We start from the raw sequence: 27074 nt of genomic DNA, 5'->3' as shown, positions 1-27074 counted from the left end.
CAGACTTTCTCATGAAAAACACTTGTTCCTGGTGAGTGGCAAAAAAACCTAACAAAATATTGCTCCGTGTCTTTTCTTGTCATTTAGATTTATGAAATCAACCTTGAAATAAATGTTATGTTGACAGTACAACTTCTAACACTGAGGAACGTCCATGCTTTCTATGCATATTTCTAATGAGAAAACAGAAAGGTTGGGCCCTTTTCCAGTAATATGCCTCAGACTCTTGAAACGGGAACCAGTCACAGGCTTTGATTTAAAATAGATCTTTCGGTAGAAATAGAACTTTCTGTAGAAAGATCTTGAGCAACATCAAGACCCCATCTTGAACATGCGCTACCAAAAGGTAACTATTTTAGAAGCTTCCTCCAGCAGGTTAGCAGATCTCAGCAGTTTTTTAGTGAATCAGTATACTTTCAATATTTCAGAGAAAAGGAAGTAGTTAATTTTATAAATCTGGTGACCCTGATGTAGAAAAAGATTTTTGGATGCCTCTGTTCTCCTTCAGATAGCTTTGCTTTTAGATCTGCTAAACTCAATGGGCAGATGCCCAATAAATGTCAGTGATCTTAGAAACTACTCACTTAATCTGGGAAATCTGATCAAGGCAACTTTCCTGCCCTCTTCAAGCTGAATCAACGCTGAGACTATTAATTTTAAAATGCTGTGACAGGACACTTGTTATTGATCTTAGTGTTCTGTGCTGGTATAATTAAACTTGGCTAATAGATAAAAGCTGATACACAGTTACAAAATTCATAATTCTCAAATGTCTTATTCTCAGAGGGTTTGAAACCACCTTAGCCTTTCATTAGCTGAAGTATAAGCATAAACTTGTGCTTCAGGAGGCAAGTGGGAGGCATAAATATTCTCCTATATGAGCTTGGTAAGAACTAGATGTTATGAACAATCTAGAAAATGTTACTTTCCCATGTTGGTGTACCAAATTCATGAAACCTTCAAACAGACTTCTTTCACAAAGTCAGAAAACAGAAAGTCTTTCCCTTCTTTCCCACATTTCCCTCCCCTTCTTTTCTGTTTCAGATATTTGAGTGATTTAAGTAAGTGTTCAGGGTCAGTGAATTAAAAACTGAAAAAAAATTGTTAGAAGGCGTTTCAAATTTTATGCGAAGGTCAATGAATGTTTTGAAAGGAATATTTTCAATACATGGTTTCCAAATCCAGAATAAGTTCATATGTGGGATTTGATGAAAAATGTAATTTTGAGTACTCAGCTCAATACTTGCAGATACATATTAGTGAGGAGCTACTCTGTATTTAAAAAGCAGCCATACTACTACAGTGATCTGTGTTATTCTGAAAATTTAAAGAAGCTTAAATCCTATTTTTATTCATAGTTATATTAATCTTACAACTGTTTTGCCTGAAATAGAGAATCTGGCCTGCTCCATGGATATCTACCACTAATATCAGCTACAGTCACACAGAATCACAGAATCCCAGGTTGGAAGGGACCTCAGGGATCATGTAGTCCAACCTTTCTGGGAAGAGCACAGTCTAAACAAGATGACCCCGCACCCTGTCCAGGTGACTTTTAAAGGTGTCCAACGTGGCCAAGTCAACCACTTCTCTGCGGAGATTATTCCAATGATTGACTGTCCTCACTGTGAAAAATTTTCCTCTCGTGTCCAATCGGAATCTCCCCAAGAGCAACTTGTGTCCATTCCCCCTTGTCCTCTCCATGTGACTCCGTGTAAAAAGGGAGTCTCCATCTTCTTTGTAGCTGCCCCTTAAGTACTGGTACATGGTGGTGAGATCCCCTCTAAGCCTCCTTTTCTCAAGGCTGAACAAACCCAGTTCTCCCAGCCTATCCTCATATGGCAGGCTTCCCAGTCCTTTGATCATCCTGGTGGCCCTTCTCTGCACCCCTTCCAGCCTGTCCACATCCTTTTTGTATAGAGGGGACCAGAACTGCACACAGTACTCCAGGTGTGGCCTGGCAAGCGCTGAGTAGAGTGGGATAATGACTTCTTTATCTCTGCTGGTGATGTCCTTTTTGATGCAGCCCAGCATCCTGTTGGCCTTCTTGGCTGCAGCAGCACACTGTTCACTCATATTGAGCTTTCTGTCCAAGACCCCCAGGTCCCTTTCCACAGAGCTGCTCTCCAGCCAGGTGGATCCCAGTCTGTGCTGCACCCCTGGATTATGTTTTCCCAGGTGCGTGATCTTACACTTTTCCTTGTTGAACTTCGTAAGGTTCTTGCTGGCCCACTCCTCCAGCCTATCCAGATCTCCCTGCAGAGCAGCTCTCCCTTCTGGAGTGTCTACTTCCCCACTCAACTTGGTGTCATCAGCAAACTTTATTAGGCTACACTTGATGCTGGTATCCAGATGACTTATAAAGATATTGAATAACATTGAGCCCAATATCGACCCCTGGGGGACTCCACTAGTGACAGGTTGCCAGTTTGAGAAAGAGCTATTTACCACCACCCTTTGGGTGCAGCCTGTCAGCCAGTTCCCCACCCACTGCACAGACCACTTGCCTAGGCCATAACGCATTAACTTCTCCCAGAGGAGGCTGTGGGGGACTGTATCAAAGGCCTTGGAGAAATCCAGGTATACAATGTCCACCACCAGCCCCATGTCAACCAGGCAAGTCATTTTGTCATAGGAGGTCACCAGGTTTGTCAAGCACGATCTGCCCTTAGTGAAGCCATGTTGGCTTTTCCCAATCATGTGCTTCATTTGACTTGTGATGGCCCTCAGGAGGATTCGTTCTATAACTTTCCCAGGGACTGAAGCAAGGCTGATGGGCCTATAGTTACCCGGATCCTCCCTCGAGCCCTTCTTGTAGATAGGGGTAACATTTGCCTTCCTCCAGTCCTCTGGGACATCCCCCGTTCTCCATGACTTCTCGAAGATTATGGAGAGTGGCCTTGCAATGATGTCAGCCAGCTATCTCAACACCCTCGGGTGGATGGCGTCAGGGCCCATTGATTTGTAGGGGTCAAGCTCCTGTAGTAATTAATGTACTAACTCTTCCTTCACTGGTGGTGGGTTGGTATTTGGATCAATCGGCAATTTTGTTCCCAAAGCCTGGGACCCTACAGTGCTGGTAAAGATGGAGGTGAAGAAGGTGTTGAGGACTTCTGCCTTTTCTGCATCGTTGGTGATTGACTCTCCTTTTCCATTTAACAGTGGGCCTATGTTTTTCTTCTTTTTCTGCTTATGGTTGACATGTCTGAAGAAACCTTTCTTGTTATTTTTTATGTCTACAGCCAGTTTCAATTCAAATTGGGCTTTTGCTTTTCTAACCACGTCTCTGCACTCTCTGGCTATGCCCTTGTAGTTCTTGGTGGATAATTCTCCACTTCTCCATTTTTGGTGTGCTTCCCTTTTGGATTTGAATAGACCCAGGAGGTCATGGTTGAGCCATGGGGGCCTCTTGTTCCGCTTACTTCCCTTTCCTTTATAGGTGATAATCTGGTTTTGTGCTTCCAAGAGAGAGTTCTTGAAGAATTCCCAGCATTCACTAGCTCCTTTGCCTTCCATGGAAGCTTCCCATTGAATCCCTCCCAATTGAGCCCTGAGTGCACTGAAGTTTGCTCTTCTAAAATCCAGAACCCTTGTCATAGTACTGACCTTCAGCATGCTCAGCAGGATCCCGAACTCCACAATATTGTGGTCACTGCAGCCAAGGCTGTCACTAACCGAGATATTACAAAGCAGGCTTTCTCGGTTTGTGAATAGCAAGTCCAGCAGCGCCTCCTTCCTGGTTGGCACATCTAACATTTGTATCAGGAAACAATCCTCTATACATTCCAGGATCTTGGTGGATGACATGCAAGCTTCCATATTGTTCTTCCAGCAGATGTCTGGGTAGTTGAAGTCACCCATCAAGACCAGGTTCTGTTGGCCAGAAGCCTGCTTTAGTGCCCCAAATATCACTTCATCGGCTTCATCACCGTGGTTAGGAGGTCGATAGCAGATGCCCACTGTGAGGTCCTGCTTGGAGATGACCCCTTTGACTTTAACACAGAGGCATTCGATAGAGCAGTCGCAATCACCATAGTTGACTTTGATACATTCAAGGTGTTCCTTGATGTAGAGTGCAACTCCTCCACCTCTTCTATCCTGCCTGTCCTTACGAAAGAGCCTGTAACCGTCCATTGCGATCCCCCAGTCATTTGAGTTGTCCCACCATGTTTCAGTTACTCCTATGATGCCATACCCTTCTGAGTGGGCACGGAGCTCCAGTTCCTCCTGTCTGTTACCTAGACTGTGGGCATTTGTATACATATACTTGAGGCGATTACTCTTCTGTTTCACCTCTTGGGAGACAGATAAGGAACCTTTATCACCACACTGCTTGGCCTGACTTACTCCCCTGTTGGATGTGCTGGTGTGAGCATTTTTGCAACTGATCCCACCCCCCAAGTCCTTCAGTTTAAAGCCCACCTCACCAAATTAGCCAGCCTACTGCTGAAGATTCCCTTACCCCTTTTAGACAGATGGATTCCATCCCTCCCTAGCATGTTGCCGTCATTGAAGAACACCCCATTGTCATAAAAGCCAAACCCCTCACGGTGGCACCAGCCATGTAGCCAGGAGTTGATATACATTACGCACCTGTTTCTGGCTGCTCCCTTCCCTCGAACTGGCAAAATGGAAGAGAAGATCACCTGGGTGCCAGTGTTTCTCACTTGCTCCCCCAGGGCTCAAAAGTCTTCCTTGATTTTATGCAGGTTATGGCTCTCAGTGTCGTTCATGCCTACATGAAATAGTAATAGTGGATAGTAGCCTGTTTTCCTGATGAGTTGTGGCACCCTCTCAGCAACGTCTCGGACCTTGGCTCCTGGAATGAATGAATGAGTTCATTCCTTCTCTGAGAATCCAGAGGCACTACTTGCTAAATAAGGGTAGGAGATGCACATGATTTGAGTACTCTGCTTTTCACACACTGCATTTAAATGCATAAAGGCATTGACTTATAATCTTCATTCAAGAGAAAAAGCTCTCAGAATAACTGTATTTCAAAATACACTTGCTATTAAAATCTTGGCAAAAATATCTTTTCCTTACGATCTTAGTTTAATGTCTCACAAAGGCTGTCCTTTTTATATTAAGTTTAGAAACCCTCTCAGAAGAATTATTATCAAGGAATTACTGAAGGAAACATTCACCATTTGAAGAATGCAATGAAATAAATTAAACTGAAATCCTACCTCAGTTTAGATAACTACCAGCAGCTTTGCTTTTTACCACTTTTCTACAGATATGATTGTTCCTCCTTTCTGCTTTGTGAGTCGAAGTCTAGAAGAGACAGTGGTTTATGCAAGTGGAGAAGGATGTTTTCCCTGGGTGCTCTCCACTCCCTTGCTTGCCATATCCAATACTTCAGGCCTTCCTGCCTCAGATTTAAGGATATCTTGTCAGAGACTTGATCTATGAGCTTAATGGATGTTGCATATTTAATTAATGGGTCCAGAAGATGATAGCGCTTTCTTCAAAATGTTGCTGATTTCTTCTGTTTGGGTAAACTTCTTTTCCTCAGTTTTACTTAGACGCTTTTAACTGTAATTATTGCACTGATGGTAAATGGGAGTATGGCAATTTTCTTGGCCCTCTTTCCAAATTCAAAAATAACTTAAACCATCATACAAATAAGGAACTTCACTTACCAGTCTGACACATTGCCACTTCCACTTATGGAAAACAAAAGGCCTGAGCTGGAGCAATCAGCTGATACTAGCTTGTGCCTTATGACCTTTGGTGCACCATGCGAATGACATGAGCCAACCGTTTCTCATGGAGCACTTTGTTTCACAAAGCAGTGTGCAGTTGAATCCCAGCAATACTATGGAAATTGATAAAAGAGTGAAAGAGGTTTTGTAACAATAAGCAACATTATCAATTGATATAAAGTAGCCTTGCGTTAATTAAACTTTTTGTGTAATAATTTTTGGCCAATACCTCTGAATCTTTCTTAATAAAGAATGCCCTTCCCATTTTTCTATTTCCAACCAAGATACAGCGATTCATTGAAAACCTGAACCTGAACTCTTTGCAAAGAGCTGGAGATTTTCCCCATCAGACTTGAGACCACTATATCTAAATATAAGGAAGCAAACTTAAGGATCAGTGGGATGATTTTGGTGAAACTTGCTGAGCTGCGTATCTGTACAGAACAGCATGATTTATTCCTGTGGTGGACCAAATGAGCAGGAAACATGGACAGGCTGATAAATCGTTGCTGTGAATAATGACAGTATTTCTTTGTCTAGATAGGAAAGGTGGATAAAATTATGAGTCTGAGAATGTTTTGCTGAAACTTGTCTACTCTCATGACCATGCAATGAAATGCCATGTCATATAAACATAAAGGAGACCTTCTGTCTCTTGGAAGATAGGGGATTGCTGAAGGAGTGCTTCAATTCCCTCTCTCTGACTCCTTGAGATGTAATATATTGTGCCTTGGGATGGAGATACAATCAGAATTTCTTGATTAAACTTTTATGCTGCTCATTGAATATTTCAAGAGAAGAACATCAGAAAAACGCAGGGAGCTATAACACACTTAATAATTAATACTTCACTTCTCAGTAACCCAGAGTCAGAAATGTTTTCCTAGATTCTTTGAAGCCAGCATTCAGATTGCTTCGCCTGCATGCCCTACATAGGCAGCACCACTGCTGAAGAATGAATTTGGAGAGTCAGAGCTCCTCAGCTGCTGGGCATGCAGTGTCCTTACCTGCAGAGCTGAGGGTGGCGGGTGCTGCTGGAGAATCCCTCATTGCCTGTCCAAGGATCACAGACATTGCCATAGAGAGTGCTCACGCAAGCAGAGCAGGACATAGGTAGGAGCCAACCAGCTGCCAAGTGGAGCACATAGTGTGGCTGTGATCCTTCCCTCTCTATGCTTTAGATACCTGCCTCAAAGCTACACACTAAGGCCCTTTACTTGCTCTAGACTTGGAGGATTAAAACCAGACTCCTCTCTTGAAGGCAAAGGAGGACTTACTACTTTTATGTCAGGAGACTGCTTGGGATTCTGCACATCTCTCATCCAGTAGGCTCATGACTCAAACTCTGCCAGTAAGGAGGAAAGCTAGTTTTCAGTTTTTCTTTAGCATGTTCTTGCTTTGCTAAAGCCTGTCCTGTTGAAGCTGGGCCACTGAGCAGGATGCTCTGAGGGATGATGAGAGAACAGAAAGAATGAGCAAGCAGTAACATATTTCTATTTTATTCTATTCTACTGATAACTTGGCTTTTAAAGCTGTATCACCTAATTCTTCTCTGCTCATACAGTACCAGTGATTATTTTCTTTAGCAGTATATTGGAAATAAGAATTTAGCTCAGATCTGTGAACTGGCTTACTGTATTTGGGGTAAATCTGAAATAACTATTGATTTATAATTCAGCAACAGAACAGAGGAGAACAGGTTGACTTCTGTGACTGTTTGGACAAGAGTGTGCTTTTGATACACATACTGTTTGTATAGCAAACTTTAATGTGAAACTGGAGGAAAAACTAAACATCTGTAATCCCATTTTTGAGGTAGGATCAGAGAGGTCATGAGGGTATTTGGCATATGTGGTGAAGAAGGAATAAGTTTTGTAGAAGGAAACGCTCATGACATTTGAAAATATTCTCTCCTCGCATTTCCTTTTAGTTCCTTCCATTGTTAGTTCCTGGAACTGTAATTCAAGGCAGGGCATCAGCCTTGTAAAAGGACTTAAGCCTTAGACTTAAACAATCTATACTGAAAGTTATTCCTACTGGGAAAAATGCTGGAGCTTAGCTTCTGGGAGGCCTTTCGGGGTCCTTGTGTGCATCACCTGGAACGACCACCTTGTTTTGTTGCAATCCTGATAGGTATAAAACCAGAACTCTGTGCATTGCATTCTGGTTTTTCGTATATGTATACACACCCACACCCTGCATATATGTGGTATATGATGACAATACTTAAAGGGAAAAAGATCCCTTAATCAATATAGCAAGAGGCGTTGAAAGTAAATTAGCAAAATGAAATGGCAAAGTTTTGCGTAAGTCCTTGAATTCTCTGAGTCATACCAAAGCTTTAAACTCACTACAAGTTTGAATCTCTGCTGTTTTAAGGACTAGAGGAGCAGGAACACTTTCTGACACTCCGGTGTGACTTATTAGAGGATTGCACTAAGGACTTGGGAAAAAAGCAGGCATTTAAAGATGGCCATATCTCAAATGCTGCAGTCAAGCAGGTAGAAATCTGTGCATCTTTACTCCATGACTGTGCTCCTGGTCTGCAACAGCAGCCAATTGCTATATTCCCCCTCCCACTGAGGAAAGGGTGTGAGGCAAAATTATTTCCTTTTCTTATTCCAAATCTAAAACACTGCTAGGCCTTCGCCATCCTTCTGAGAAAGCCATAGTTTACCAGTAAGCTATAATCTCTAGGAAATTAGAGCAGAATTCTTTGAAATGTTAAGGTAGTCTGAAATTCCATTCTAGTGCAATTTCAAATGAGTGTAGTAATTAAAATTTGACCTGGGACTTCTGAGTCCTCTCCACTTCAATTACAACATCAAAAGACATGCAAAAGCACCTAAAAAGTAATTTTAAATATTCTTTCTGAATGTGCAAATCCTAGGATACTTCTTTTTATTTTTTCCAAGGTTTCACTTTTGAATAACTACGTGTTAGAAAGCTTTTGATTGTTTAAAATGCTGTGAAAATCTGCGTAATGTTAACAATGTCAGTGCTTATTTTTGCTGCAGAAAATAGATAGAAATTGATCAAAAGACATTACAGCTTTCATAAGGAGTGAGATTGCAAAAGCAAGACAAAAATTAATGTTGAAGAGTACAAACTTACACTACAAACATTAACTCAGGGTTTTCTTTGCTAGCAGCCAGTAAGTGATTACATAGCACGTAATCCTAGTAAGACAGACTTGGGCATGAGAAAACTCTGCTGGCAGTGCTGACATCTTTTGTGTCTGAGTGGTGCCACAGACTCCGAGACAAAACAATTGAACAGTTCTTGTGTCTTTAACCTTTGTCCATTGGTGTGTGATACTGGGCAGGGTCAATGCTGTACAAATAGCATTAGCGTGCATCTCGTGACAGCAACAGGGATACAGCTGAGAGTAGTATTTGGTCTGTTGATTAAATATTTAAAGCTAGAATAAGGAGATGTAAATTTGACTCAACTGGCCTGTGCAATTGGTGCACAAACAATCCTAGCTTGGCAAGACGGGTGCAACAGGTAGGAGACATGAGGCTTTTCAACACTGGGCTGGTTTCAGCTCGTGTATGGGCAAAACACAGTGCACTTCCAAAGGGAGTGCAACTTGCCAACTTCAGAAGAAATAGTAAATCCGTACAATTATAGAATATGTGGTAGGTTCTGTCCACACTGACTAAAGCTAACTAATGTACAAGAATGCAAAAAGGCATGTAATGAGAAGAAAAACTGCTTGGTGTAATTAAGTGAGTAAAAGTGAAAAGAAGAACAACTGGCATAGATGGAAGGGTAAATCTGAGAAACCGCTTACGAATATTTCGAAACATCTGATACCGTATTGAAACTGGAACTGCTGGAATTTTTTGGCTGATCTTCCTAAAGTTTTTTTTATTCTTCACATGGTGAATGATCTGGAGAAGAGTATTTCATTTGGGAGGCATAGTGCTTTATCAGGCAGGCTCAGACTCACCAAGTCCTCAGCCCTGACAGAATCAGGGATAAAAAGTTTGTCCGTGAACTGGTGCTGGTGAGCTATAACGTGTTCAGCTGGACCTTGGACAAAACAAAGCATCCACAGGTTCCTTTTTTTAAACAGTAGGGATAGAGCTTAGGGTGCCTGTATGCCTGTCTGGCAAGCCGATGACAGGATGCTCACCAAAATGGAAGGTGGTAGTAGTACACATTTGCAACGGCATCTTTTCCCTCAGTAACTAAACTGTACATTGCACAGTATGAAAAGAAGGCAGGGAAGGTAGTGAAAAGGATTTCTTAGATATGGTGCTTTTTTTAACTTTTTGTCAGAGAAGATGCTCTCTGGCTGCTCTGTTGCATTTAGCTGTGCCTCTCCCTCCTTACTGAGGTAACCCCGATCCACCTGCAGGTGATACTTGCACTCTGCTTGTATTAACTTGCTAAAACAAACTAGTAGGGAAATCATGAGCCTCAAAATTAATGCAGGTGGATAATGGACCTAAATACAACCCTCTCTGAAACATCTTTTGATATACTGACAGCTTGAGCTGCACCTATCTGTATCCTATCCAGATTAATTTACATCCCATCAATATCAGACAAAAGCAGTGATTTGCTATAATTTTCATGTTGTAACAACCTGCCAGGATGATGCACCAACCATTTATAAAGGGCAAGAAGGACGAAGGTTTAACCCTATTGGGTTGTTGTTGCACAGTGTTGGAAAAACACCAGCACAATGCTTTCCATTTTCTGCAACAGGGAAATGCATATGAATTCTGGGCTTCATCTGGAATCTTCAAAAAAATACAAGACTTTTTCCCCTGCAAAAAGATTCCTGGCATTATTGGACAAAAAATATTAAATTCCTGGATGGAGAATGAGAGCTGTGCTCCCCCATTCCAGCCTGGGGTGAAAAAAAAAGGGCCCAGCAGCAAGCGCAAGCTATAAAAACTCTTTGTGTTCTGATATGAGTGGCTTACAAAAAGAAAGCAGATGTGACAATTATATAGGGAAAATGCACAGCGGTCTAACACCTGTAGCTACTGGGTTAGGCCGGTTGTGCTTTGCTTTCTTGACTTTTTGGGGTTTGTTTTTTGTTTTTGGTCTCATTTTAGAATAGAGAAAAACTACCCGTTTGCAGCAAGGGGTGCCGGTTATGCATAACACCTCCGCCACGGCTTTGGGGCATGGGAAGAAAAGGTATGAGTTTCGTAGGCGTGTTAAAAACCACCCGATGAACAGAAGGGCGCCAGCCGCCGCGGGGCCGGGGCGGGGAGCGGGGGGAGGCGCATCCCGCCGCCGCCCCGCGGGGACCGGCCGCTCCCACCCGCGGGGCCGGCCCCGGGCCCGGCCCTATAAAGGCGGTGCGGGGCGGCCGGCGGGGCTGCCTGCCCGGTGCCCGGTGCGCGCTCCCCGCCATGGCTCCCGACCGGCCCCCGCCGGCCTTCGCCGAGGCCGGGCGGCAGAGCGGGCTGCAGGTGTGGCGGGTGGAGCGGCTGGAGCTGGTGCCGGTGCCCCCCAGCCGCCACGGGGACTTCTTCGTGGGGGACGCGTACCTGGTGCTGCGCACCGTCCGCCGCGCCGCCGCCGCCGCCTACCGCCTCCACTACTGGCTCGGTAGGCAGCGGGGGCGCGGGGGTCGGGGCGGGCCGCGCGCCGCTCGCGCCTTCGCTGCGCTCCGCGGGATCGGGACCCGGAGTTTCTCCCCCTCCGTTTTCGGAGGGCTGCATGTGTGGAGCTTCCCAGTGGAGGCGCTTAAGTAACAGCAGTAGGGCTACAGCCAGGGATGGGGGTGATGCCAAGCCGCGGCGGTGCTGAGGGGTTCCGGGGGTGAGAAAGTGGGGTATGACGGAAAGGTGAATGTTTGCTTGCTCTGCGATGTTCCATGTGAAAAGTGTGGAAGGGTTAAAGTCAAGTCTCGCCCGCATCCGACCAACATTAACAAGTGAAAACCTGCCTTCGTTCACATCAGTTTTCTTGCCTCTCTTTCCACCGGGACCAAAATTTCATCTCGGCTGTCTCCCCGTGGCGTGGTTGCACTGCTTTGTGTCCAGATGTTGCCTTTTTCAGCTAGAGGAATTTTGCTTTCTGATGGGAGGCAAAGCGACCAGGTTTTCTGTAAAACCTCTTCTCTTTAATATCAGTCTGACAGCCCAGTAAAGCCCCCCCGAGGTAACTGGGAACACCGGAATTGGGCTGATGTCTTTTGCCTTCAACCTTGACTAGCACAGTGTTTACAGCAAAACAGAAGTCTGACGTAAGGATGCATTTTAGGTGACTTCCTCATTTACTGGCTGTTTCTTGAGACTTGCTTGGCAGGTCCCCATGTCATCTGACCACAGTGCTTGCTGTGTAGCTGCCCAAGATCTAGTACTTTGTTCTTGTTTCACCATCTCAAGGTTTGTTTGTAGGCAATCATCCCGGTGAATGCGCATAAAGACCAATGTGTATTAACATTAATGTGTTTGAGTTGCTGTGGTTTTCATTGTGCTTTTGGATGCATTGAAAAAGAATAGCAAATAAAGCTGGGATTGTTTCTGCATAAATGTTTGAAGCTTTAGTTTTGCGTGTGTTATGAGTTATCCAGCTGGCATGTGCGATAGTGTCTGTCTTTGACAAGAGTGTAATCATAGATGGCAGGGTAAATTAACTTATGTCAGATGTTCTTATGCCAACAGCACTGCTAGTTAATAGCAGGGCTTGGCTATTTAGACCTTTGTTAATGAAGCTAGAACTATTTTTGTACTAGTTAAGGTATTGTAGATACTTCTCAGGGAAAGATGCAAGGACTCTCTGCAACTGGGAGTGAAGTCAAAACAGTGACTGACACTTGCACTAATTAAAACTTCTCTGTGCTAAAGATCTTCCCTTGTACACGCTGAAGCACATCTCGTGCTGATGTGGTAATATCCAGATATTGTAAATAGCTTCAGGTAATCTGGGCACATGTTGTTCTTGTGCAGCTGGCAGGTTGGCAGCAGCCTGGCTAGCTGCTGGGAAATCCCTTTCTGCTTGCAAGATGCTCCAGGAGTGGGGTGGAGATGCTTAAACACTGCTGCAAGTTTCATAGCAACAGGAGACGAGAGCCTCATACAAGGCGTATGGGGAAGGGCAGCCAGACCCAGGGCAAGAGTGGGAATCACTTTGGTGTTTTTGCTGACTGATTCTCACCACTGTTGTGTACACCAAACTTTTCCCTTGTGAGCAAAGGCTGAATAACCTGTGTGCCAGGAAGACCTCAGTAGGGTCTTTCTGAAGAATTCCCATAAACAGTCTCTGAACAGTTACAGCAGTCATTATCAGTCATACTTTGGGATGGAAAGGAATGTGAAATTAGACTGGTGGAAACCCTATAGACTTTGGGCTGAGATACTTACAAAGGCCTTGCCGTTTGACATGGTCCTATTCCTGCCTGTCATCTGTGGCATGTGTTATTGTGTGAGCCTCATATGGTGGCTTTGAGCCTGAACAGATTCTGACTTCACCCAAAAAAGACCCCAAATTCAGAATAAAAGCAGAGGATTGAATTTTCATATAGTGGCAAACTTCTTCCTAATACCTTGCTTGGGCATACCCAAGGGGTTAGAAGGAGGTTTAGACCATGGGGGGATGGTCTGTGACCTTGATGTGCAGACAGGCTTGTGCTGTGACTGGCATCCTAGGGTTAAAGTGACCAAACATTTGTTCCTCCAGGCTGAAGCTTCCTATGCGTCAGCCAGTTTTACCAAATATCTTGCCTATGGTGAAGTGCTGTCCAGGTCAGGTAATTTCTGAACAAGCTAATTCAGGTGCTGCGATGATGTTGGCATGGCCAAGCACTCAGTGTGGATCTGTGTCACATGGTAGCTGGATCCATTTTTAACTTTTGCTCAGAGATGCTGGCACAGTTGAGGGGGATGTCTTAGTAGCTAAACTACTAATCCTTTACTTGAAACTATCACTAATGGAAACAATGTGTACTATGCCAGTATGAGGCTACTTGTGGGAGTAAGACTGACTCTACCCCATATAGTATCTTTAACAAAACCATGCATGGTATTTTTTAAATTTTTTTTTAACCCTTGTCCTCAGAGATTAAGTGATAAGACCTATTCATATGTACCAGTATCTAATCTGGTAAAAAATTTTGGTTTTTCCTATATACCCTGGCTTATTTATAGCTGGTTGTGCCTCAGACTATAAGGTAAATCTGTTTTTCCTACAAGCTTGAATAACCTGTACTTGGATTGATGTTCACTTCTTTAACAGGATTTCACTGAGTATTTTATCACATAGGAGTTGTGAGACTGAGCCTGGTAGTGGTTCATATCTCTAACACTGTTCCAAAACCATTCTTCTTCAGCCCTGAACCCTGTTGTGTAATTGCAAGCAACAGATCTGAAGGGTCTAGTCCTAACAGACATGAATAACCCTATTTTAAAAACAAACAAATAAAAACAACAAAAAAAAACCAAACCCCAAGCTTTACCATCAACTTTAAGGTGGTACCCAGGTCTGAGAAAACATATTGCCATATAGCAAGTTTTTCTGTCACTGAGAGATGGGTATTTTTTTTTTCAGAGGTTCTTGTGTTATGTCCTGCTTTCAGCAATGTTTTTTTATCTTTTCTGGGGCAAGCCTTATGTTGTTCTTTTTCCTGTGCCCCCATTATTCTTTGGATCTTTTCCCTGTTTCATCTCTGCTGCTTTCTGGAGGCTTCTATTGCAGCTGTGTCACCACAAAAGCTGTGGTGGGAGCAGTGGTAACACTCCTCCTTGGAGAAGCCCCGATTTTTGGGGGTAGAGGGGAGTTGTCTTGTGGCATTTGCACTGCTGGGCCATGAATAGGGCACTCGCTCTCCCTAAGAGAGGAGCTAGGTCTGTGATGCCGTTAGGTAACCCTGTCCCCCCTCTGCCATGCTTCATTCTTTCCTAATACCTTACTGACAGGCTTCCTGTGATATAAGTGACTCGCTACAACATGAGGTGACACCAAGACCTCACTACACACTTCCCCTTCTCCCACAGCCTGTGAGAGGTATCTCTGGACTGTCTGGAGCTCTATGGTAGTTTTCCACTCAGTCACCTAGAAGCAAGGAAATGGTTAATATAAGTGAGAAGCTGCTCTTGAGAACTGTGCTTGTGTACCAGCATCTCCCTCTTACTTAGAAAGAAAATATAAAAACTCAATGGGAAACTTCACCTTTCCTTACTCTTCAAAAGTTCTTGAGAAGCAAGTTTTTTGAGACTTGATCCTACTTGTGCTCTTCCTGAAACAATCAAAAGTGCTGAAAATGTTAATCAAAAATGTATGGACCTGTGCTAAAAGTTTTGTTTTAATATGTAGCCTACTTTGCAGTGTGATTAGGCCATCAATATACTAGTTAAGGAGGCCATTTTGCCACAGTCCTCAGAAGAGGCTAATCTGTGAAAGGTACAAAACTGTGACCTAATGAAGCAAATATCTGAGCCCCAAAGCTGCTTTTCTTTCTCCCAGCTGTACCAGGCAACCTAATAAAAGATATCCAAGCAAAATACCCTTTGCTTGTGTTATAGTGTCAATAGGACTGCTCTTGTGTTATTTTAACGTCATGGCTTGGCAGGTTGCTCTTAGCATAAATATATGGTTTACCATCTAATCTTCCCTTTGACATGACCTTCCTTGGGTCTTTGCATGCCAACTCAAGGTCCAAAAATCACTACTGTAGACACTTGTCATGCTAAAGTCACTTCAGATTTCCTATTGCTCAAAGAGGCTGGAAGAAGACAAACTTGGCTATTTTTCACTGTTTCTTATTAATGCAGTTCTACAAATAGTTAAGAAATTGTCTGGATGGTCATGCATTTGGTGGTGAACAAGGTTATGATGTAGTGCTTGGTTGCAACATATACATGGGCAGTATAACCTGCTGAGGCAATGCCTAATTGTCACAGAAACAATTTCCCCAACAGAATTATTAGTGCTTTATAGACATAATATTTCATCTTATTTCAGGGAAAGAATGTACGCAGGATGAAAGCACAGCTGCAGCTATCTTTGCTGTTCAAATGGATGATTATTTAGGAGGAAAGCCTGTGCAGAGTAGAGAAATTCAAGGATATGAGTCTACTGAGTTTGTGAGCTACTTCAAAGGAGGAATTAAATATAAGGTAAAGAGCAACTGTCAAAATGTATCCTAAAAATACATGTAACATTTTCCCCCAAGTAAAATAAAATATTTTGCTTTGTATCTGTTACTGAAATTTTGAAAATTGTTTCTTAATGTGAGTGGTTTTAGATCTGAACTACCTGTCCTAAACTATAGGGGTCCCAATAAGTCCTTGTACAGAAAGCAGCAGCTTGTTTACCAGGGTCTCTTCTGATAACAGAAAACCTGTCCCAGTCATTCCCTCCCCACCCCCCGCTCCCCCCGCAAATGAAGCTATCCTGAGATTTCACACTTGTGTGTCTAAGGGTGCTCACAGTAGGGACTCTGTATTTGGGACACAGTAAATTTCACAGAAACCATTTTTATGTTGTAGACTGAATTATTTTGTTCAAGTGTAGAACCCAATGTGCTTAAGTGGTTAAAAACACGAGCAGAGTGGAAAAGACCAAAACCTCACTTTAGTCTAAAAATGGTACTTTTGCAGTCTACTGCAGTTTTTATCTTTGAGGTAGATAAAAAAACCCTCCAAAATACTTTTCAAGAAAATATTATGTTTTAAAAAGCTGTAGTGTCAGCCTCCTTGTTGTGTCACTTCCAGAAGTGGAATCTTTGGAAGGAAATTTTCTGAGACATCTGTGTCTTTTAAGAATAAAGTCATGTGTCTCCTGAGAATCCCCCTGTAGTAGGAGCTCTGGGAGCCATTGCTCAATCAGTCTTTCTTCCATTATGGAGGTTTGTAACTTGTCACAGTCTACAGAACCAATTCAAAGCTTTTAACTCTGCTTGCGTAAGAGAGCTTGACAGTGATCTTCATTTTTTTTAACCCTGCTTTGTAATTTCAAGAGACACTTTCTATTCCAACCCAAGATCTGGGTCTCCTGAAGGAGTGGGGAATACTGCCTCACTGAGGCAGACAACCAGGCCAGTTTGCAGGAATAAGTTAGGCTTAAACTTACACTTTACAGATTGTAAATCAGTAGTTTGATCTTGCTTCCCCCAGTTTGATGCTCTTTGCTAGGTTGCCTCCTAAGCTGCAAATATTACTCTCAGAAAATTATAGAGCTGCTGTGGAATGACTCCTCCCTCTACACATAACCAGGCACCAAAACCACCTAGACCTCTGAATTTGAGGAAGCTGTGAAAACTTGTACAGGAGCTGCACACTCCTCTGCTTTCCCTTAGTCCTCATTCGATAACCTACTGATTTTTGCCGTAACAGAGTACTTCAGCATTACCTTATCCTCTGGATGATGCAGGAAAGTGCAGTAAATCCTGTGCTTTCCCTTTCCCCATTCATCTGAAAACTCTTTGAAGCAGGGTGATATCTGCTCCCTCAGATAAAGACTTACACCTGAGAGTTCAGCAGCAGCAGTGTTCCCCAAGTCCATCTGGTCTGTGGTCAGCACGGTTAAACAGTATATTATTTTGACTTACCTCTCACTGCATAAACTATTTTTTCCCCTGCTAGCTCCTCAGCTGTAGCAAAAAGGTAAATTTGCAGAAATTAAACTGAAATAAAGCTTGCTGCTTTGTTTTGTTTTATTCAGGCAGGTGGTGTTGCCTCTGGATTTAATCATGTTGTTACTAATGATCTGAGTGCTCGGAGGCTTCTGCATATCAAGGGCCGGAGAGTTGTAAGAGCCACAGAAGTCCCCCTGGCTTGGACCAGCTTCAACAGAGGAGACTGTTTCATTATTGACCTTGGAGCTGTAAGTCTTTCCTAGAGCAAAATGCACTGAAAAGTAAGAGATGCAGCATCCCTTCTAAGGTCTGAGTCACCCCCTAAAGTGCACAACTGATCTTGTCACTCACCCAAACTGACAGAAAGAATCTGCTTTAGAAAATTGGTTTTAGTGTCATGACACTTTGAAGGTTCAAAACTGCCCTAAATGTTTTCTGAAGTATGCGCAGATTATCATTCAGGAAACAGTTCTCTTTCTCACTCAAGGCATTGGGGTTTCTTACTGCTGATGTTTGAACCTGAAGCTGTTCACAGTAAGTCCTGTCTGGCTTTGACACTTCCAGCTGAATGGGATCAGTGCTAGGGTTCAGAGCAGAACATAGATTGGACCTTTCTCTTAAGGACACTTCTTCATATTCATAAAGCTTTGATCATGACAATTCACCCTAAAGGAATAGCTGCAAAAGAATTTGTCATAATAAACTTGTCGTAACAATATGTTATAAAACTACTTAAGTATTTCAAGAACAATCCTATACTTCAAGGCCTTCTGCTGAAAGCAAGTAGAGAGACTTAGCACAGAAGCATATGGACAGATATGATAATTTTGCTTGCTTTAGATGACTTACAGTATAGTACTGTCACCTTAGTATCAAAAGGTCTTAAAATGAATTCTAAAAACAGCAGCTGACATGTAGCCCATGCCAGTTAGAGGCTAGTTATTAGTTTGGAATTATTCCCATGCCTCATATCCTGACACTTATAAAATTAAGAGCATATGATAGAAAATCGTTTATCTGCAAGGCAGAAACTGCAGTTGGTCTTAACTGGCGTGCTTTACAAGGAAGTGGTCAGCGACTTCAGCAAGATTTCAGAGAAGAGTTCCCTGATCTGTTTAAGAGGAGCTATTCTGAACTCATGTTATAGGTGTGGCTGCTTCTTCTGAAAAGCATCCCCTGATATGATAATTGAAGATATTGGTATCAAAGAGTTATACTGATTGTCTGTTAGAATTTTATCATGCCTACCAGTCTTCAGGTAAAGCAACAGTCAGTGTTTTCCTAACATTATACCATCCCTCTTGTGACACTGTGGTCTAATCATCTGAAGCACCCAAGTGATCAGTACCAAACAGCTACCTTTCGATGTCACTTTGTATTTAGGATGCATAGAAGGTTTAAATCATCTATTCCCTTTCCGAGTTAACCAATGGGAGATTGGAAAGTTGGAACTAAACATCGATAGCAAGTGCTGCTTTTGCAGTCAGGCTGTCACAGGCCTTGAGTTTTCTGGTTTGGAGTTAACCTCCCATGGACAGCCTGTGGAACTGGGTGTACTCCATGAGTTTGACTTGTCCTGACCCTTATTGTGACAGTTACCCAGTTCACCTAAAGTAATTAATTAGGTCACGCTGCAGACATGGCAGTGACACTGATGAAACGCACTATGGGTATGTAGTGGTGTTATGTGTATAGGTTGGGGTACATCCCTTTTGATGAGATGTGTTGAGAGGAGAGCACTGTTACTAAGCAATTTAAATGTAATTTGGCTTTAGAGTCTTGATTTCTAATACTGAACATACATTGTGAGCCTTTTTTAGTTTCTGGTTTCTGATTTCCTGTTTGACAAGATAGAGGTCAAGTAGCAATGCAGCCCTGTGTCTTTGTAGGAAGAAAGATTAGATATGAACAACAACTAGAACTGCTTTTTTCCACGCTATGGGAAATGTCAGTCAAATCACATGACTAATAACAGTTCTTGGTCTTGCCACATCAGTGGTATACGAGGGATGGGCTTTCCTGGATGTATTGACAAGTTAAAGAAAAAAGGGTTTCAGCATCTAGACACCTGTAGTAATTTCATCATAGGTTATTATGTAAACCAGACCTTTCTTGTGGGAGATGAAAAGGGAATGTGTAAAATACTTCAAGATGAATATATGTAAGTCTAGTGAAGTACCTATAGAGAAATAGGTGTGGTAGAAAATACATGTGTCAGAGCGGAACCTTGAGCAAGTTTTATAAGAACTATATTTCAAGCTGCAATAACTGTATTTCAGATTCAAATTTTCCATGATTAGAGGCCGGCCCTTTGTAAATAGGTGAGTTTTTACAGGACCTCTTAATTGAATTTAGGGGTCCTTTCAAAGAAGGAAAAAAAAAAGATTTTGGCTCCAGTAGATTCTTTTACTTAATTGAAGTAAAATGAATCTTAAGTAGGGTTGCTCTTGAGTAGTGGGATTTATTGCAAGGTACTACTGAATCATTGTCTGAGAATAATGGGCAGTAACTGCATAAAATAATGAGCCTATGGTCAGTGCTTTTAATTTCAAATTATTCTAGCATGTCAGATAAGATGATTTTCCAAGACTTACTTTCCCCAGTCTCTTAGCTAACTAGAAGGATGGTCTCCATGTTACTGCAAAACTGCTTGTGCAGTCCATTTCCTGTTACATTTTATCAAGCCACTTAACTGATAATAAAAAAATCATTTCAGTTTTCCCACTGAGCTCAATTTACAGCAGTATTTTAAACATGTGATTTGAACAGATAAGGGAAAATTAAGAAAGATAATAATTATCAGGAATAAAATCATTAGTCACTAAGGTTTCCCTCCTGGTGATAACACCTTAAGTAAAAAGCATTTCCAGCTAGGTTCGCATATTTACAGTTCAGGTTCTGATGGTTACCTCATACCGATATCTGTTACTAAACCACATTTGCAGCACTCCAGAGATCCTGCCCAGGTCTCACCTTGCCTCCTTTGAACTCTCTAGGTTGGAACAGAAAATAGCTGCAGGTGGCAGAGCAAACACTGTCTTTGATATGAGGGGAGTATATTAGCTGTAGGTATTGTGCAAAGACCTTTTAGTCAATCTTCTGTAAGACCATGTCATGAGCACTGTGACCACAAGACTTACGTTCCAGTGCAGTGAGTGATCCAGGAGGGTGCCTGGGGTGCCAGACCCTGATTTATGATTTTTTTTTTTCTACAAAGGATTTCCATCACATCTCCTTCATAAATCTGGGAATCTCCCTGTAAGGAAGCCTTTGGGACAGATCAGGCAAGACAAGTACAAGGCAGTTGCTGAGAAGGATTTACATAGGCCTGGAGTGAAGCACACCTTACCTTGTCAGGTGCTGCACAGCACATCATGTCCTGCATAGCTGTGCTCAAGCCCTTCCAAAAGCCATGGTCTTCTGCCACACTTACCACCCCGTCATTTTGGCTGGAGGGTGCTGAGCTCTGCCTGGTGTCCCACCTGAGAGGCACCAGGACGGGTTTGGCAGTTTTTGGTGGCCATAAACTTGTCTGGCCTTGCTCTGTGCTGTCCCTTTTACCTCCAGATACAGCTCTCCTTGCATCACCTCATCCTCCAGCCACCTCTTCATAGCCACATCCCTCTTTCTTCCTCCATCACCAAGACAAATCCTCAAAACAGCAAGGGGCACGAGAGGGCACGGAAAATGACCATGGAAGGGAAGGAAAAAGATTAATCACTGTGCCATTCACAGAGTGACAGACACACTGTTTCCCAGGCTATTTTAGTATTATCCAGATGCATACGTTAATATAGCTTATATCTGTATATTTCTGATAAGATGTGCTAAAGACTTTCATCTCTTGTCAGTTTTCTTAGTGATTGGTTTAAAGTGGGAAGGAAGCTTACCAGTATTGTGAAGTTCACCCTATGTACATTGGTGTTATACAAAATGTGGAGTTGAGATGCGTTGATAATCTGGGTAGTTATCAAAACATGGAGCATCAGTAACAGAAGTAGTAAAACTACATGAAGTGATCCGCTGGTTTTATTGAAAGCTGCTCAACTCGGTTTGGGAAGCTCTGCTGTATGAAGGGTGTCTAAAGTTGTGTACTTAGTGACCAGCAAAAATATCCTCTACGCATTTGTTCAGTTAGAGCTTTGTAACTCTAAGACTTGGTTTTCTCTGGCTGACTTCCCTCTTGATGGGAGGCAGCAGCAGTGCTATAAGCCAAGTGACTTCAGAGGGCAGGGAGAGGGCTGTGTACCATTCTGCCTCCTGGAAGAAATGAGGAGATGGTTGTTAAAATAAGGGGGTGGGGATGGGATGTATGATAAATACCAAGCAGTTCTGAGCTTGGGCCTGATTGAGAGTGGAAAGTTTTGTCAGCACAATCAAGGTTCTGCTAATGAAATGTTACCCTTCTTCCCAAAGGAAGAATGCAGATGGTGAGGTGATAATTATGTCTCAAGTGATGACTGAAGGTAAACTGCACTCAGTTGTCCATCCTTCCCATTCCTATAGTGATGCTTATAAACTGAGTTATAAACAGCCAAGAGGTTGCTGGTTTGAAATTTAAGAGCCTGTGGTGTGCTTAAAAACAACTTGTTGTGCCATTCAGCAATGTATGTACTTCTCAAGAGCTCCGTGAATCACAAATGAAAATTACAATATTAGAACTCAAAAGTATGAGACACAATAAAGCTGTTGTGATCATGTATCTGTCAGCATGCTCCTATTTCACCTTCTGATGTAATAGATATGTCAAAAGGAAAAACACTACTATCTTGCACAAAGAAGCTAGAAAAAAAATTCAAGCAGAAAGTCTGGCTTTTTTGACAGCTGTTTTTCATAAAACCTGTTAACTTACTATAGATTAAATTATGTTTACAGAAAAGAATATTAACTTCTGCTTTTTAACAGCAAAAGGCCAAAAGGACAGATACCCCATAGTCATAATCATAAAGCAAGTATGATTCAGCATCACATTTCAACCTTAAGCACAGCTGTAGTTTTGTTTGCTTCTGCAATCTCCCTGCACGCTTGCATGCACTATCTCTTCTAGGTGGCTTTGCTTCTCTTCCTTTAGAGAAACCAGTTCACAATCAGCATATTAGTTGCTTTATTAAAGTCACTGTGTGGGTATAAATAGGACTGGAAGAGCAGATTCTTGCATGTTCAATGCATGTTTCATGATTCAATTCAGTTTGAATCAAATTCAATCAAAGCTTGAGTTCCTCACTGTAAGCTTCTCCTTCAAGTTGTTTTCTCTGGCACTAACAACCCACGAGTCATGTCCTTTTCCCATGTTTTTCATTCACATGTTTCTCCTACAATGAACCTCTTCTCCAGTTTCCCCCAGCTGGGAGTTAAACTATAACTTGTGCTATAGCAGGGAGTTGCCAAACCAGTAGCAGAGCTTAAAGAACTAAACTGCTTTACTTTAACTTTATGGACTTATTAACAGCTTCAAAATGTGGTTATATTTATGCACAGTGTGTCTTAGTAAGCAAGCATGCATCTCACTTTTCTGTAAATCTGTGAATCAGTTATTTTTACAGCTCCAGTAGCGTAAAATCCAGCATCCTGGAAATTGTTATAGTCCTAAAGTCATCAGATGGAGGAAAAATAAATATTAAGCCTTCCCCCCCACCTCCCGGCCCGCCCTTCTATATGGGCTGGAAGGCTTCCCCTCGCCCCAACCTGTATGCAGAAAAGTGGCTGAAAGAGAGACCATCTTTAAAGCTTCAGGTGGGCAGGACATAAATGTATTCACAAGGATTCAGTTAGGTTACTTTTTTCCCTGACGCTGTAGGGAATCCAGATGTTTTGCTGTTTGAGCTGCTGTTGTTTAGAATTAATATTGTCCTGGTACTCACCCCTTAATGCACTGTGGTATAGCAACAACTATTCCTAGAATATACTAGCAAAACAGGTGTGAGAGGAAAAATTGAATGTAGTAAGTGTATGACTGTGGTACATCTGACTTATTTTTATTCTGACAATTTGTTCCAGTTGAATCACATGTGAGACTCCAAGACTGGTTACAAAGACACTACTGTAATTACACCAGGCCAGGCTCGTGGTGGCCTCAGCAGCACTCTGGCTGAATGAATTCAGAGTTTGTTCTGGATTATCAAAACTGCACTACTTTCAATGATTCACTGTATTACAGTTTCCACAAATGTAGAAGGCAGATCTGATGAATATGTGAAATTATATTTTTTTAAATTCTTTTCCCTACCTGTATCAAGAACTCAACAGTCAAGGCAGGAAAAAAAAATTGAATACTTTAATGAGAAAAATGTCTCTGGAAGCCTGTATTAACCTGGTTCAATCCAAACATTCTTCTTAATATATATGTCAGTTCCTAAAACAACTGGATGTCAGTGAACTGACAAAAAGTGCGGTAACCTAGTCACTTTTATTCAGTTTTATTCTTCAGTTATTTTCTCCACTGTTTGGACTTTGTTTTCTTGATTTATCCCTCCTTTTTTTACTTAAAAAAAAAAAGCAAGCTGCACACTCTTGTTTTAGGGCTCACCAAAAACTTGGTGCTTGAATTACAAACATCAAAGTAATGATGTACATTTGTTTTGCAAACACTTCTACCGAGAACTGAAGGCATTGGAAGCATTTCTGTTGTTTGCAGTTAATATAAAAACTTTTTTTCCAAGTCTATTTGTTTTGTATTGGCATTTTTCTTTTAAGTCTGCTTAACTTTAATTGAAGAGACTAGACTTCAGCAAAGAACAGTTTCAGCTAAAATGAACTCTTGCCTTATCAGAACAGCTGTTTATTAATGACCATGAAGAGAATGAATGGAGTCTCAGCTGAGTGCATGCCAATTATTTTGATAGTAGCATGATAAGTATAAAAGCTTTCCCCATATTCGTGCATGTTCTGTCTGCCTCTAGCTTTGCTGTTTTTTTTCTACTTCCCTCAAGAAGTGGTATCTTAGATTCATTCACACATGAGCATTAGGAATGCAGGCTCCCTTGGGCGCTCTATATCACAGCTGCTCTTCTCCTAACCCACCATTCTGTCCAAGCCTCAACAGCCTTTCTTCTACGCACCCACTGTGAAACCACTCCAGTGGCTTTCTGTGATGTTGTTATTTGCCCAAGTTCTGATCAGCTTCTTTCTAATAAATGGAAGCAGCTAAGCCTAAGAGAAGAGGGGAATTAAGGCAGTAATAACTTTACAAACCTTTTCTTGCATTTAGCCCTTTTGTATGAGTTGGGGGAGTAAAGAGAATGTAGTATGGTGTTTCACAAGAGTGAGGAAATTTAGCTGAAGGACTTCTTTTTGTGCTAAGCCCCTCTGCCTCATAGCTGTGCCTCTGTAGCTAACGTGGTTTGTAGGAACAGAAGGCAACATGTCCTAACTGACATACATTAAGTCAGCGTAAGTTACATCATGTTGATGTGACAGGATGCACACTATAGATTTAGCTGACTCTCAACTAAAAGTGGTAACATTTTTTTAAATTGAGGTGCAGTTACATTCTGGGAGCATGTTCTGGTGTAGGTGTGGGCAAAGGTGGACGGGTTTAGGGTACATCAGGACCTGCCAACAAAGAATGGAGGTACACCAGCTTGTGATACTTGGCTTAAAGTCTTTCCTTAATGAGAGCTTAAATTTTTATTTCAATATTTTAAGATTGGTGAGACTTAACCTCTTAAATATTTCACTGCTATTTTCTACCAGACTTGAAGTTTCACGACACATTTGCTTCAGATTGATGAATTTCATTTTGAAATGTTCAAAGAGTTGCACAACCTATTTAATTTGTTTAGCTTTTTAATGTCTCTTCATGTAAGAGAATGCAAATTGGCCATTACAGTACGGGCCTGGAAATTACTAGGTAATTCAACAAAGATACAGGGTTAAAACACTTGTATGCTCAGTACAGGTTTGTAACTAGAACAAAACTGAGTTCTCCACAGATTTAAGTTTCTTGGCTTTTGACTTCATTGTCCTGGCTAATATTCACACAAAATTTGTGAACTCTGCACCAGGATGCGGAGTATATTTTCATTTGTCTCCAAACAGAGCAGGCTGCCAGTTGGATACAGAGGTGGCTGTGTTAGAAGGGAAAATTTGTTATTATGTCACTTCTGAAATAAGCAATTTTTGTTTGTTTTTCCTTTTCTTGCTCTATGTGCCATCAGGGTCTGGAGCAGGAAGGCAGGAGGCGTGCTTTCACAATCCCCCTCCTTACAAGGAAAAGTGCCAAGGTACTCTTACTCAGAGTTACACGAGCCGTGCATAATCATCCTGCTGCACATTTCTGCATAGAAGCTAAACATTGAGTCATTTTTAATGTGCTGTAGAAATCTCATGTGACTTGCTCAAGGTCAATTTGCAGGCCAGAGGCTATCAGGAATGAAAGTAGTGAATCCTGCTACTCTATAACTAGAAGACCAAACCGTGCCCTAAAAATGTGCAGATGAGGAGAGACCTTGCTATGACCGCAGTGTGCGTGGCACAGACCCTGTTTGCCTGCCTGACTCCCTTCAGGGTGGTCATTGTGATTATTCATGATACCATTTGCTCACCCTCAGCTGCTAATTGTCCCACTGTGATCCAACAAATATATTGATATCAACAACCATTAATATCAGGTAGCAGAATTGCTCTCTTCCATAGCACACCTCTCAAACTCTGTTAAAGAAGTAATAAAAAAAAATGCTGCTAGTACAAACTTCTGAAAATAAACTGGGTTTGGCACAGGAATTACTGATGAATGAAGTTCCTTTTGAGGGGAGTGAACACTTGAAGCCTGTTTTCATTTTAATGGAAACATTTTTTTGTCAGCCCGCCAATTCAAAATAAGTTTAGCAAAACAAGCCTAAAAATAGTGAAGGTGTAGTACAGCTAAGAAATTGTGAAAGCACTGAGTGAGCTAAAGCTAAACACCAGATTATGGCCCTAGTTGAGCACTTTTTTATATATATATATATGTGTGTGTGTGTCTCTAAAAATAAACATGAATAATAAAAAACAAGCCAAAAGCTCAATGGTCTGTTGGACATGGTTGGATAACTAGCTGACTATATTTCAGGTAAATTCAGTTCTAAATATTAGCCCTGTCAAGAAGTGGCTTTAACTTTTAAAAATCTCATTTTCTGGCTTTAAATTGTTAAAAATCCAATCTGCCTAGAGATTGAAATGGGTAAGTTATGTCAGGAAGACAAACTTGTAAATATCCAGCTAAACTTCTACCATTTGGCCTCTAAGTTAGATACAGTTAAAAATAATTGAGATTATTTTACTTCAGAAGATAAAATAAACTAAACCTAAGCTCCTGAAAGCTTGTAGCACTGAATACTTAAGGTATTTGTTTAGTGCTCATAGTAAATGCAGCAAAATATATATACTTTGGGACACTTTCATGACTTGTGGCTGCTCACCTCCTTCTATTAGATTATACAGTACATGAAGTTTAGCTTTCAGGGTTTTAATAAAGAATACTGTCTTTATTCTCCAGTGCTGAAAAGAGTCAGATTCTTGTTTCTCTAGCTTTTAAAATCAGTATTTTTTTAAAATAACCAGCGAAGATGGAGCTTATAGCAATGGTACGGCTTATCCATGTGAACTCCAGATCAAGGATGTTTTCAGACACTGCTTGTTGATTGAAGTTTTGTTATATGGCAGGAGAAAACCTTACCACACAAAGTTTCTCAATGTTACAGCTAACAAAATGTCATTTTTAAAAAAAATTTTAATTTAGGCCACATTGTATTATGGGAACGTTTCAGAAGTTTAGGACTGTGGACTCCATAAGGAAAATAATGAAGTCTGCAAATCAAGAAATCTGAAATCCAATACTG

General features: G+C 41.7%; 1 protein-coding gene across 1 annotated transcript in view; it reads left to right on the top strand.

The window, feature by feature from the left end:
- The first annotated feature begins 10981 nt into the window (after positions 1–10981).
- SCIN (scinderin) overlaps positions 10982–27074 on the top strand; it is a 55462-nt gene continuing 39369 nt past the window's right edge. The window contains exons 1-3 of the mRNA XM_064444517.1: positions 10982–11285; positions 15642–15796; positions 17343–17504. Of these exons, the coding sequence (XP_064300587.1) occupies positions 11087–11285; positions 15642–15796; positions 17343–17504 (516 nt within the window). The 5' untranslated portion in view covers positions 10982–11086. The remainder of the gene's footprint in view (positions 11286–15641; positions 15797–17342; positions 17505–27074) is intronic.

This window comes from Phalacrocorax carbo, chromosome 2 (assembly GCF_963921805.1).
Source record: "Phalacrocorax carbo chromosome 2, bPhaCar2.1, whole genome shotgun sequence".
Classification (NCBI taxonomy): Eukaryota; Metazoa; Chordata; class Aves; order Suliformes; family Phalacrocoracidae; genus Phalacrocorax; species Phalacrocorax carbo.
This window is presented reverse-complemented; position numbering and strand designations above follow the sequence as displayed.